The 12766-nt window shown below is 34.7% G+C and overlaps 1 protein-coding gene across 2 annotated transcripts in view; it reads left to right on the plus strand.

Annotated features, from left to right (window-relative positions):
• GRIK2 (glutamate ionotropic receptor kainate type subunit 2) overlaps positions 1 to 12766 on the plus strand; it is a 635255-nt gene that overhangs the window by 611060 nt on the left and 11429 nt on the right. For both annotated transcript variants that reach the window (XM_008704998.1, XM_008704999.2), the window contains exon 15: positions 9805 to 10055. In XM_008704998.1, the coding sequence (XP_008703220.1) occupies positions 9805 to 10055 (251 nt within the window). The remainder of the gene's footprint in view (positions 1 to 9804; positions 10056 to 12766) is intronic.

Raw genomic sequence — 12766 nt, forward strand, 5'->3', positions numbered from 1 at the left:
ATTACTCTTCAACCTGTTTGGCTCTATAAATAATGAACACAAAATATAGATATGAATCATCCCCTTCCTTAAGGAGACAAATGTGAAAAAACAAATTTAACACCAAATGGGAAATATACAACATGGACAAGTGGTCTGTTATATGATGCAGAGACTCAGTGGGCAGTTTTCAGTGAGGATAAAGCAGTCAGGCCAAAATGAAAACAGACTTGAGCTCTGCCTTAAAGGATATGTATTTACTGTCTTCAAAAAGTTATCCTCTCTCTCTCAATTTTGGGTTTTTTTTTATCTTAAAGATGTATTTATTTATCTTAGAGAGAAAGGGAGAACACATGCACGAGTAGGAAGAGGGACAGAGGGAGAGAATCTTCAAGCTGACTCCCTGCTGAGTGTAGAGCCTGACCCAGGGCTCGATCCCACGACTCATGAGATCATGACCTGAGCCAAAACGAAGTCAGATGCTTAACTGACTGAGCCACCCAGGCATCCCCCCGTTTTGGGGTTCTTGATGATTAACTACAATGATGACTTTTTTTAAAATGGTGCAACTTTTTTGCAAATTTGTTCATTATAGTTTGATATTACATTTGGAATGAAAACAGCAAAGTTAGGAAAATATTCCTGACATTTCCATTCTTACTACATTCAAATGATTACTACGCAGATGAAAAATTGTAAGGAAGGCAGGGTTTCTAGGATAAAACCATTTCTGTTTTAATACTTAGTGTCAGAATTTCATGATTTAATACCCAGGGAAGAAACGTGACTACAAATCTACTTCACCAGCTACTTTTAATTAATATATATGAAAGATGTCAGATCCAGTGAAAATAGTTTACTTTTTCATTAGATGCTGATGTTTGCCCTTTTTATTCTTTTCACATAAGTTCGAGTATATTCAGAATATGGATAAAAGGCAACTGGTTAAAACTCATACTGTATAATTTGAATTTTTTATTGATACAGTTTGTGTGTCTCATATAAGCATCTCCTTTTGTGATCTTAAATACTGAATATTCTCCTGAGGATTCCTCAAATATTCCTTCAAATAGAATACATTTACATTGCTTTTCTATGGAGGTCATGAAGACATTGCATTTTGAGGTCTACAACAGAGGAAAAAAATACAACCTCTATCCAACTTAAGCTAGTTATTGATTTTGAATCTAAGTACTTAACTTTAAAATTTACTATATCCACAACATCCTTGGTGGTACATCCCCTTGATATCTATATATGTGTTTGCTCTGTAAATCCATATACTCTCTGCCTTACAGTTTTTTGCTTTTCCTTTCTCATTTCTACATTAACGATGCATTTATCTTTGGCTTCATTCCATCATGTCCCTGATGTCTTCTACCTAGTTCTATCTTCTATTTCTAGAAGAAAGAACTAAGTGGGTGTGGGATGCTTTCACTATCATTTTTCTTTCCCACATATACCTTCCAAAAACAAGAATGTGATAGAAAGAAAATAAAAGTAGGCAAGGGGCGCCTGGGTGGCACAGTGGTTAAGCGTCTGCCTTCAGCTCAGGGCGTGATCCCGGCGTTATGGGATCGAGCCCCACATCAGGCTCCTCCGCTGTGAGCCTGCTTCTTCCTCTCCCACTCCCCCTGCTTGTGTTCCCTCTCTAGCTGGCTGTCTCTATCCTGTCGAATAAATAAATAAAATCTTAAAAAAAAGTAGGCAAAAGGCAACTAAAGAGAGTTATTTTCCCAACCCTTATTTTCAAAGTAATGCAACCCTTTTGTGTACTTACTCAGCAGACTTAGTTCCATCTGTTACAGGGTTCTATAATATTGTGTTTTTTATTATAATGATCCTCATATTTGTAAAAAGTTATCCCATGTGTGCGTTTTTTGTTGCACTGAAAACTCTAGAAGAGTAGGGCTCACGTGACATTGTTCATCACTATTTGTCTAGAATCTAGCACCTGTGCCAAGTAATATTTGTGTGTGTCATATAGTAAAGAAAAAACACAACAACAACAACAACAACAAAACATGATTCAGACATGGTCCTTGCCCCCAGGGCATTCATAGCATCATCTAGGAAGGAAAGAAGTATGGAAAACATTAGAATATGATGCACCAAATGCTGTTTTAGAGTATCTGCAATGTGCTGTGGCACCAAAAAAGAGGGATCCTGTACGTATCTGTGGTAGTCAAGAAAAAGTGCGCAGATATAGAGAAGGATGAGCAGAAGTTTGTCTGAATGAGAGGGAGGTCAACCAGAAAGTTGGAGAAGTGTGAAATGGGGCCCTCTAGGCTATGAGAGGTACAACTAGTGTGTATTGCTAGCAGGTTAGGTGTAAGGAGAAGAGGTAAAATCAGAAAAGAAGTCTGTGATAGATTGAAGAAAGGGATTGCATGACACCTTTAGGAATGGAGATTTTATATGGCTCTAGAGCACCACTGAAAATTTTTAAACAAGGAAATCATGTTCCTAGGTTTCCAGTGTGGAAAGATTACAAGGTATCATGGAGAATGGATCACTTTTATCTGTCATTTACTATTCTGTGATTAAAATGTCGATAATTTGTTTTCAAGATAAGATTACTCTTCTTCTATTTCTGTGATTCTCATTAATGGACTCCTTATAGTCCTATCAATTTGAAGGCTTTGATGGGATACCTTCAAAAGAAAATGCAAAGAAGGAAACAGTAACCAATTTAGGTGTCATCTAACAGGAAGTGTGAAATGGGCCCCATGAAAGTGTTTAGTTGCTACATATATTGAAAGCTTCATTTGATATTTATTATAATTATCAGATATAGATTAAATATCTAGACATAGTTTGGGTTCAAAAGAAATTACTAAAGATAACACTGCAAACATGAATGACCAATTATTTAGTAATTAATACATTCTTTTATTTATGCATGTGTTCATTCAACAAATATGGTATCCTTACTCTGTTCCAGGTGTTATACCAAGCAGAGAAAGCAGATATAAGCAGATAAAACCCCTGTCCTTATGGAATTTATAGCTTGTTAGGGTCAATGGGCATTAAGCAATCACAGAAGTTATTTTTTAGTTACAAACAGAGACAAGTTCTAAGAGAAAATGAACAATGATGCTGTGGTATTGTATAACAACATTATTGACTCAATAAAACATAAAACTGGAAATACAGCAATATAAAACTGAATCTAAAATGTAAATGTAAAATTTGTCTTAGCACTTCTTAAAAACAAATATGGGAGGGAAAGTGTCCTTTGAGATAATAAAATCCATCTTCTGCTGAGAGAAAGGCTCTAAGAGAATGTGATTTGGTTCCATCTTTATTGGAAGATTTTATCATGGAAAGAATGGTAAAAAGAGATACAGCTCTAAAAGCACCTGAAATTTATTGCGCATTTATGGCACCTGGCACTGATCTCAGCGTAGGAAGCAGGAAGCCATTTCATAAAATTTAACATTGCCAGCAGCACTGTAATTTAAGAATGGAAGTTGAGGGTTCCGGCAGATATCCTCAACTTTGGGGCTAACCAGTGTTTTTCTTATTAAGGCACTGACCAAGGGAAACTGCTGACTGGTGATTAAATGCAAGAACTGCATAAGAATTTATAAACTTATTTGTTGCCCTAACTTATTCTAGGTGGTCAATACTAGAAGTGCGAAATAAGTCTGTTTATGTACTCATTCTACTAAATTTAACAAGCGCCTGAGAAGATATCCAATATCAGAAGCTCTACCCTGACTTATTTTGGCTATATCATAATTGATATATTATAATTGATTCAATATTTCATTCAAAAAGCATTTGTTGAATGTTTGCTGTGTGATGGGCACTGTGCTAGATGGTGGATAAAATGAGGTGAATAAGGAATAGTTGATTACCAATAAGTGACAAGTAGCCTGGCATTAGGCCAACACGTAAAGGGCTTCACGTTTTGGGGTATATGCCTTAGAAACATTGATCAGATAAAACTCTTTCAATGAAGAGGAGTAATTCAGGAATGATTAAAGTTCTTTGGGTCAAGTCCTTGAAATAATATATGCTTAGTGATTCGAGAATTGTCTCATACCCACAAGACATGTACATAATCATATTACAGAAAGTACACAATATCTTGGAGTAATGACCAGCTAGGAGAAATCTAAAATTATGAGTAATCTACTTCATTCATAGAAATATATTCTCAGACTTAAAGAGAACAGCTACTAAGATGTTACCTAATTCTGTGTCATTCATAGCACATAATATTATCATGATGACCTGGATAACTACAAAATATGAAACAAAAGAAACTGAAGTCCTCTAGCAATTGGAAAGGGTTGGTCATTATGAAAAACAGCAGTACTTAGCCAGCCCCTGAGAACACTTAACAAAATGTTTGAAAGATTCGAGTGCAATTAGGAAGGATGAAAACTGTGTATTTCCCCCCAAAATTGTTTTTTTAATCAATTTGATATAGAAATATACTTAAATAACTCTTATAACTATTGATCCCCAAAGGTATCTTATAAAGAGACTTGAAAGTCAGGTGTAGAGACATGTTTTAAGGTGAGCAGTGTGATGTGAATTTTTATGAGCTGATGTTTCATGAGGCATATTAGCAATAAATGAAAAAGAACATACAAAAAAGAAAATGCAACTTAATGAGCTGTGGTGTAATGATGTGTAAATTCAAAGACAGGGAGGAAGATTTCTAAGCAGGGACAAGCAGAAAGATCTAATAAGGAACAACATATTTTTGACAGAGTACTGATGTAATAAGAGTAGTAATTATTGGGGCCCCTGGGTGACTCAGATGGCTCAGATGGTTAAGCATCTGCCTTCGGCTCAGGTCATGATCTCCAGGTCCTGGGATCAAGCCCCAAGTTGGGCTCCTTGCTTAGTGGGGAGTCTGCTTCTCCCTCTCCCCCTCCCACCCCCATTCATGCTCTTTCTCTCTCTCAAATGAAAAAATAAAATCTTTTAAAAAAGAGTAGTAATTATTGTTCTCTAAGGCAGTCTTCTCAAATTGAAGTTAAAATAAAATAATTGAAGAGGACATTAATAGATGTGCAGGAGAAAATTCTTTCCTTAAAGATAATTTAATCATTTAAACAATTTTTTGATACCTTTTTCCTTTTTTTAATGGGTAGATGGAAGCCTGTGTTTTGCGACTGTATAATGTGAATTTATAAAAGATGTATTTGTTATGGAGTATTCTTCAAGCTTATCTGACCAAGGAATCCTTTAAAAATGAAACATAGATGTACATTTACCAAAAAAAAGAAGTCTGTGAGGGAAAATCCAGTTTGGGAAATATTGTTGTAATGAGTTTTAGAACAAGACATTTATAGAAAGCAAAGGTAATCCTGCTTCTGACCTTCGTAATTGATTAAAGCATACAGAAGCCTGATTTGAAAGTAAAGAAACTTTTGGCTGAATGGATAGGAGATTGCCAGTGTATGGATAATGTAATTTTAGCATATTTCACTAAAGCATGTCAAGTATTAGACAACCTGATGTGCAACCTTTAAAGAAAAGCTATTTATCAATCAGTTTGCCTCCCCAGGAATTTCACATAATGCTGACTTCACTTGTTTTATCATTTCTATACTATCTGGATGTTCTGAAATAGGAGAAGGAAATGTTGGCACATACTTAAAACTGCGAGCTTATAAAGAAAATGAAAAGGACAATCAAATGAGCAAATCAATAAATTGTGTATCTGTTTAGAACCAAGTATATATAATAACATGTGGCTTTCGTCCTACAAGTAAGAAATTTGGAATGGTAAAAAAGAAGGCAAGGAGGAAGGGTAGGGAAGAGAGGAGGATAAGACAAGGAAAGGAAGGGGGCAGGGAAGAGAAAGGAAGGAAAAGAATGAAAGGACACAAGAAGAGAAGGCAAGAAGAACAAAAAGAGGAAAGTATGAGAAAGAGAGGAAGAACGGCAAAGGAATGGAAGAGGCATAAGGGAGGAAGGAGGGGGGAAGAAAGGAAGGAAGGAATCAACTCAATTTACCAAGCCCAGCAAGTTAGCTCTGAAATACTTGGTGAGATTTGTATTGTTTATAATAATCACAGTTTATTTTCCTAAGGAGCTTTTAAATATCTGTTGGGAGGGATGTTAATGAAATTATAATTTTATGTAAAATTATTTGATCAAAATTTAACATTTAGGGACATTTAGAGACCGTAATTCTTTTATTGAGGAAATTCTGAATAGGTGCATTTCTATTTTTTATTTGTGCCCATGCATGCACTATTACTATGTACCACTTGAAACTGTCTCTATGCCTCCCCCGTGCTCATTTTGAGCCCCAGATCTTAGGCATCTGACATATCAAGAGGCTTCACTATATAATAATCATGTTTTGTTTGCTTCTTTTTTCTTTCCTTCCTTCCTTTCTTCCTTCCTTTTGTAAGATACAACCTTTTCTATCTGGTAAGTGGGGTTTTTGGCAACTTGTAAAAAAAAATTTAAACATAATAGTCCCTTTCTGTCAGTATGGACTATATGTTTAAATAAACAAAGAAAATCTCATTGTGAGCAAGAATATAAAAGAACCAATACTCAGAGATGGCATAGTGAAAATCAAAAGGCTGAATTCAGGTCTACGAGGTTTTTGGCATATCCTGCATGGTTTTTTTTTTTCCAAAAAAATGATTTATTTGCCAACATTTTAAGTAGTGAATTTTAGACAGAATGTTTCATGCATTCTCACAAAAAGTTCTCTACTGTGGATGTTGCAGTTTTTCAGATATTTTTGTCTAAAGTGCTTCTTCACTCATATGGCTATCTCTCTGTCCCTTAAGCATTTGAGGATTGACTTTTAGGTACAATAGTATGTGTTATAATAGACATATTTACAATTTCCTAAGTAGTGCTCTAATCAATCTTAGAGTCCTCCTGCGAAAAAACATATCTTCCTTGGAGGCAGCTTCTCTCGTTGACGCTCAATGCTCTTAGGGTTCCTCGCTTGCCAGCATATGGATTGAGGCTGGGTTGGGGTCTGGACAAAAAGTGAGCTCTATCTATCTAACTAATGGCTGTTCACTTCATTAGAGCTAAGCACATGGCTGTTCATGTCACAAGGAGGATGAAAGATACTTTTGTTCTTTGATCTCAATGTGTCCTTGAGATTTTTCAAGGAGATGAAATTTCAGCCCGTGGAGGACTTCAACTAGTATCTGTATCGAAATGCTTCCCCAGGAGCATCAAATGATGTACCAAAGAAGTAATAAGTTATTGTTGAATTGCTGTTTCTTTAAAAAAATAATTAAACTAAATCAATGACAGAATGACAAGTAAAACATGGCAAGGATTTACTGTCATCAATTATATTCCCTATATTATTTTATCTTGTTAAAAACCTCAAAATGAGGTATATTAACTTTGTAGCTTTACCAAATTCCATTTACACATTACTGTGTTTATATTGGAAAACAAGTTTAGGGAGCTTTGCTAGCAAAGGGGAATTTTTATGTTTACTCTAAGCGCTGGAAATAGGAAGCTCAGCCAAGCAAGAAATCAAGGTGTATCTGTCATTTGTCAGAAAGTGGGTTGCTTCTGTTTGTTCCTTATTTTGAGAATGTAGGGGAGAATATTGTGTTTGAAGATATTAGAATAAAGATCCTAATGCAGTTTAATGGGTATAGTGAGTTGGCAATAAAATAATATTCTTTCGGTATTGTTCAGGTTGAGAAATAAGCTGACTCAAAATATTACTTAGCTGGATCAAGAACTTTCCATATTTGAGGTCTACTTTTCAAGTCACTATCACCCCAAATTTTGCTTACAATTGTACTTCCAAAAGAGAAACCACATTTTATATTAGTCACATGTGGCCATTTTCACAAGTACTATCAGCACAAAATTTGCTTTAGCTGCTGTATTTTTGATGAACTGCAATTCTGCTTAAAGGGGATTTTTTCCCTCAATCAAATATTTATTTTGCAGAGAATATACATGGTTAATCAGAACGGCAATTCAAAGTAAGAGTGACCTTGAAGCTGGTGCTAGGTTAGATGCAGTGAATTAATGAAAACTGGATAGCCCAACAGATGGCCTTAATTTATGGTTTTTAAATACATGTCAGACCGAAAGCACTAGGTTACTCTTACATTATGGTAGGAATGCCTCAGTCAGATATTATGCTCCTCGTAATATGAAACATTTGTTGAGAGCCTATTATGTGAAAAAATATTCAGAATTGAGAATTATGTGAGAAAATATTGAGATGATAGATGACAGAGATAAATGATAGAGATACATAGATAGATAAACATCATCTATTCCAGAGGGTTTGTAATCTACACAGGAAAATAAATCACACCCTGAAAGGTAAATAATAATAATGATAATACTAGGTGACCTAGGCTGTGTCCACTTAGTGATCAAGGTAGAAGGTAGTATGGGCAAGGCTTGTCCATTGAGACCTGAAGTGGCTGAGGGGCAGATTTTAAATTGAATATTTAGTTCTAAATATAGGCATGGGTAATGCTCTCTTTAAGGAAAACTGGAAAAATGTTGTATAGAAGAAATGCGCATCTCTTCTGAGTAAGATTAAGGATTATGTTAAAGAAACAGCTCTCCAGCTGACTTCAGTCACCACCCCTCCAACTTTTTCAACAAGTTACTTACTTCCTATGATTCTCCTTGTCTTTCTGCTTTTCACCTGACTAGTCTTACTAAGAGAATGATGCTAATCTGGTCTTGTTATATTTAACAAGTAAAAACAAAATATATAGTGGTGTCCCTTATGAGGCAGGAAAGTTTCCTGATGAGGTTTATAATCACTCTTAGCAAAAATAAAGTTTTAGTATAGGTCCCTGTAGGTATATTTAAGTAAAAAAAAAAAATCACAGGCAATATTGAATACAAACTAAAATTCTAAAATTAGTATTTTTCTGTAAGCAGGAGAACTTATGAATGAGAAGATGCAGACAAATGGAACGGGCAGTATAGTGTTTTAGGAAAGAAGATGAAACTTAGATATAGGCTATTTCGGGGTGGGAAAAAGTAACGCCAATCCCTTGGGGTGGGTGTTGGAAGATGCGCGTAGTTTGGTATTAGTCCATGTTTTTGGCAACCACTTAGAAAAGTTATTACTTACCATATAATAGCTCATACAGATGAATATCTGACTCCATCAGCATAAATACTAAATTTCACTTACACTGTTGCCTCAACTGGAGAGAACATTTCCCCCCAAAGCATAAAACAATAAATAAACTATGAAAGAAAAACCTTACAATGCATTACCATGATGATTTTTGAAGGATCCAAGTCTGTACAAGCCTGTTATTTCTGTTACTCAGATTAAATAAAAAATAGGAGTGATTACCTATTATTCACAAAGTATTAGCTACCCCTGAATACAGCCTGTTGATCATGATTACCTTAAATTATTGCACTTAACCCCGGGAAACACAACTTTTCCCACAACTTCCCTAAAAATAGAATTACTGGTTTATCAATGCTCAGGTTCAGCGTGGAGTGATTCCTATATATTAGCTAGAAATCCTTGCACTGTACCAATTTCTTTTTTAGGTTTCTACTTCTGTTTTACTTATTTTCCAGTACTCTGAACTGCCTGCCTTTTAAAAGGAGACGTTTTCTTCCTTAAAAACAACTTGTCTTGTACCCTTCAAAATCAGAAAGCCATTACTTTATGTCACTACTTACTTCTCTCATTAAATTTCTATCCTTCGTCATTTTCCAGTTGTTTTTCTCTACTGAAAAATAAATATTGGCATCCTCTGGGGCATTTGGAAAAAGCTCTGTCCTCCTTTCATCATGTTAACCTTTAATTATAAAACTCTGGGTTCCTTGAAAGAGTTAACATACCCTCTCTTTTCTTAGGTTCTCCATATAGAGACAAAATCACCATAGCAATTCTTCAGCTGCAAGAGGAAGGCAAGCTGCACATGATGAAGGAGAAGTGGTGGAGGGGCAATGGCTGTCCAGAGGAGGAGAGCAAAGAGGCCAGTGCCCTGGGGGTTCAAAATATTGGTGGCATCTTCATTGTTCTGGCAGCCGGCTTGGTGCTCTCAGTTTTTGTGGCAGTGGGAGAGTTTTTATACAAATCCAAAAAAAACGCTCAATTGGAAAAGGTAAATGTCACTTTTTTACAATTTAAAGCAATTGTTGTTATAATAAAACAAACGGTTTTTGATCTTTCCAAGCAAGGGTAATGCCTAGAACCATGACTGCTAATTGTCTCCTGAGAGTCTTTATCGGATGGAGGTTCACAGAAAGAATCAGGATCACCTTTGTGATTTTTAATTTAAAATAATGTGTTTAAATTAAAGCCAGCTTCAGAACAAGGGACTATTTCTCCTGTTTTTAAAGCCTGAAAAAAAGAGAAACTTTTGCTGTTTGAAGTTCATTGCAGTTAGTTTAATGGAGAAATGCAATTAATGAAGGAAGCAAAAGTGGGAAATTGTAATATGAAGGAAGAAATACTTTTCTATAGATAAAAAGTGTTTTCAAATACAATCCTGAAGAACAGTTTCAGGTTAGAGAGTAGATGAAGTTTTTATTTGAAGACTTTTAGTCCAATAATTTTCTAATTGAAAAAAAGTCTTAACTTGCATGGTGGAAATTACAGTTAATTTTCTAAATTAGTGAATGTGTGCAAATATTCATTCCTTTCTTGCCGTTTAATGCTATTATTAATAAGTCCTTTATTCCTTTGCACCAGAGTCTTTAGGAGAATATATATAAACCTCAAAAATATTGAGACTCTGGCATTTTTTCTTGAGTTGTTAATACATTTAGTCTTTTGTACAACTGTCTTTATGTTCCATTCTTGAAAAATTTGTGAATCTCATTCAAATTATATATCTCTAGTGTTATAATTTCCTCAGTTCTATAAATATGAAGAATATTTATAGAAAAATCTCTCTTTCAGATGGTACATGACACTTTGCATATGTGAATTTATAGCTCTGAACATGAAATACTGCTTTACCATTTTTAAGTCTTCTGGCACCTCATTTACTTTTTGTATATAAACATCTCTCGTTTTTAATTAAAAAAAATGTTTTTTAGGGCCTAACCTTTAGACCCTGTGTCACAGTGAGATTATATTCTCTTTCGTATTTAAAAGATTTATGAACTTTTATTAGTAAATATGAGAGCAAAATATGAAATTAAAAATAATATCATACATTAATATAAGGTAAATATATTTTGCTAATATTCTTTGAACACTAATACCTTTAAAACTATTTTTTAAAAACAAAACCATTTTCCTCTGTCTTTGGTAATTTATGTTGCAATTACTTCTCCTTTCTGAAATCAAAATTTTGGATTCTATATTATTATTTGACTACAGTATTTAACACTTAGAAATACCGTTTTTATAAATGAGTATTTCGATAGTCTCCTTTTGTCCTTGAGTAAAATAACCTATTCAGAAGTTTGAAAAATTTAGAAAATCATATGATTTATTTCCCCACAACATTCAGGATGGCTATTTCTGCTGACTTGGCTAAATCAAATATTTGTTGCACTGGTGCGACGGACGAATAAGTCTCAATACACTTTTTATTATGTTATGATCCTTTCTGTAGTGTCAAAATCAGTTTTAAATCAAATCCAAAGAACTAATCAATGACAAAAAGACATTAACTCATCGATTTCCATTTTTACTATAATTTGGCAATAAATGTGTCATTTGGTTAGTTAATACTTAAAATGAGTCCCAAAATTACAGAAGGAATTTGGGTTTTCTAATTGGAATCTCAAATCTCCATATGCAATGATTTTCTTTCAGTTAGAGCTCAGTGTTAAAATAAAGCCAAAGAACTAATCTCTTGATCTTTGTGGTATTCTATTGCCCTTGTCTCTTTGTGTCCTAGTCATATGATTTGCCTAGGCCATGTCTTTATGCACAATTAGTCTATAAGCATTCTGTAAAAAAACAAAACAAAACACCCAAAAACAAAGAACGTAGGGATTTAATTCTGTAAATTAACCTTCTTCATACTTACTATAAAAAATTAGTTTAGTTGAAATTCAGCTTTCTTGAATTTCTATGGACCTGTATGACCTTCTAAAACAATTAGGAAGAGGAAATTAATGTACCTTTTTTGACTGAAGCAGATGAAACAGAAGAAACAACTGTGTTGATGTTACATGAGGATTATTAGTCACATTCCCCAATGCTTTCGCACTCTGTCTCCGCATGGCTTCCATTATGAAATCCAAATTCCCTAGCTTAGCACATGCGGCACTTTAGGATCGGTCCCTGTCTACCATTATAGTTCGATTTTTTGTTTCTTCCCAATTTGCACCTTTACTCTAGTCAAAGTAAATTACTTTCAATTTTCCAAGGTCATCCAGCTTTTTCAAATCTTCTTTCATTTGACTTGAGCAAATCTTGCCCATTTTTCAACCTGGCAAACTCCCATTAGTCATTCTAGACTAGTATCATTCAAGACTAGGTATCAACTTGCCCAGAAAGCTTTCCCTAATCAATAGCTGTAATGGATGTGAGTACAGGACACAGCTATTTCCACAAGGTGGTGTTACATTTTCATTTCCTATTCCAGTGAAAAAGAATATGATGTGCATATCTTACTTTTTTTTACTTAGGTGATTTCAAGTACTGTCATCATTCCAAAAACATTTCCTACCCCTTTGAGAAAGTTGGGAGGGTATTTTGCTCATTTTAAACCACACCCATCATTAAGCATAGATACCTTTTCTGTGAAGCCTATGCACATCTCCATTCTCCCTCAACACACTATTTTATTCATATTCATTTGTTTCTCTGTGTGGATGCCTCTCTCCCTACTAGACTCTCAGTTCCTTTAGT

This window comes from Ursus maritimus, unplaced genomic scaffold (genome assembly GCF_017311325.1).
Source record: "Ursus maritimus isolate PB19 unplaced genomic scaffold, ASM1731132v1 scaffold_13, whole genome shotgun sequence".
Lineage (NCBI taxonomy): Eukaryota > Metazoa > Chordata > Mammalia > Carnivora > Ursidae > Ursus > Ursus maritimus.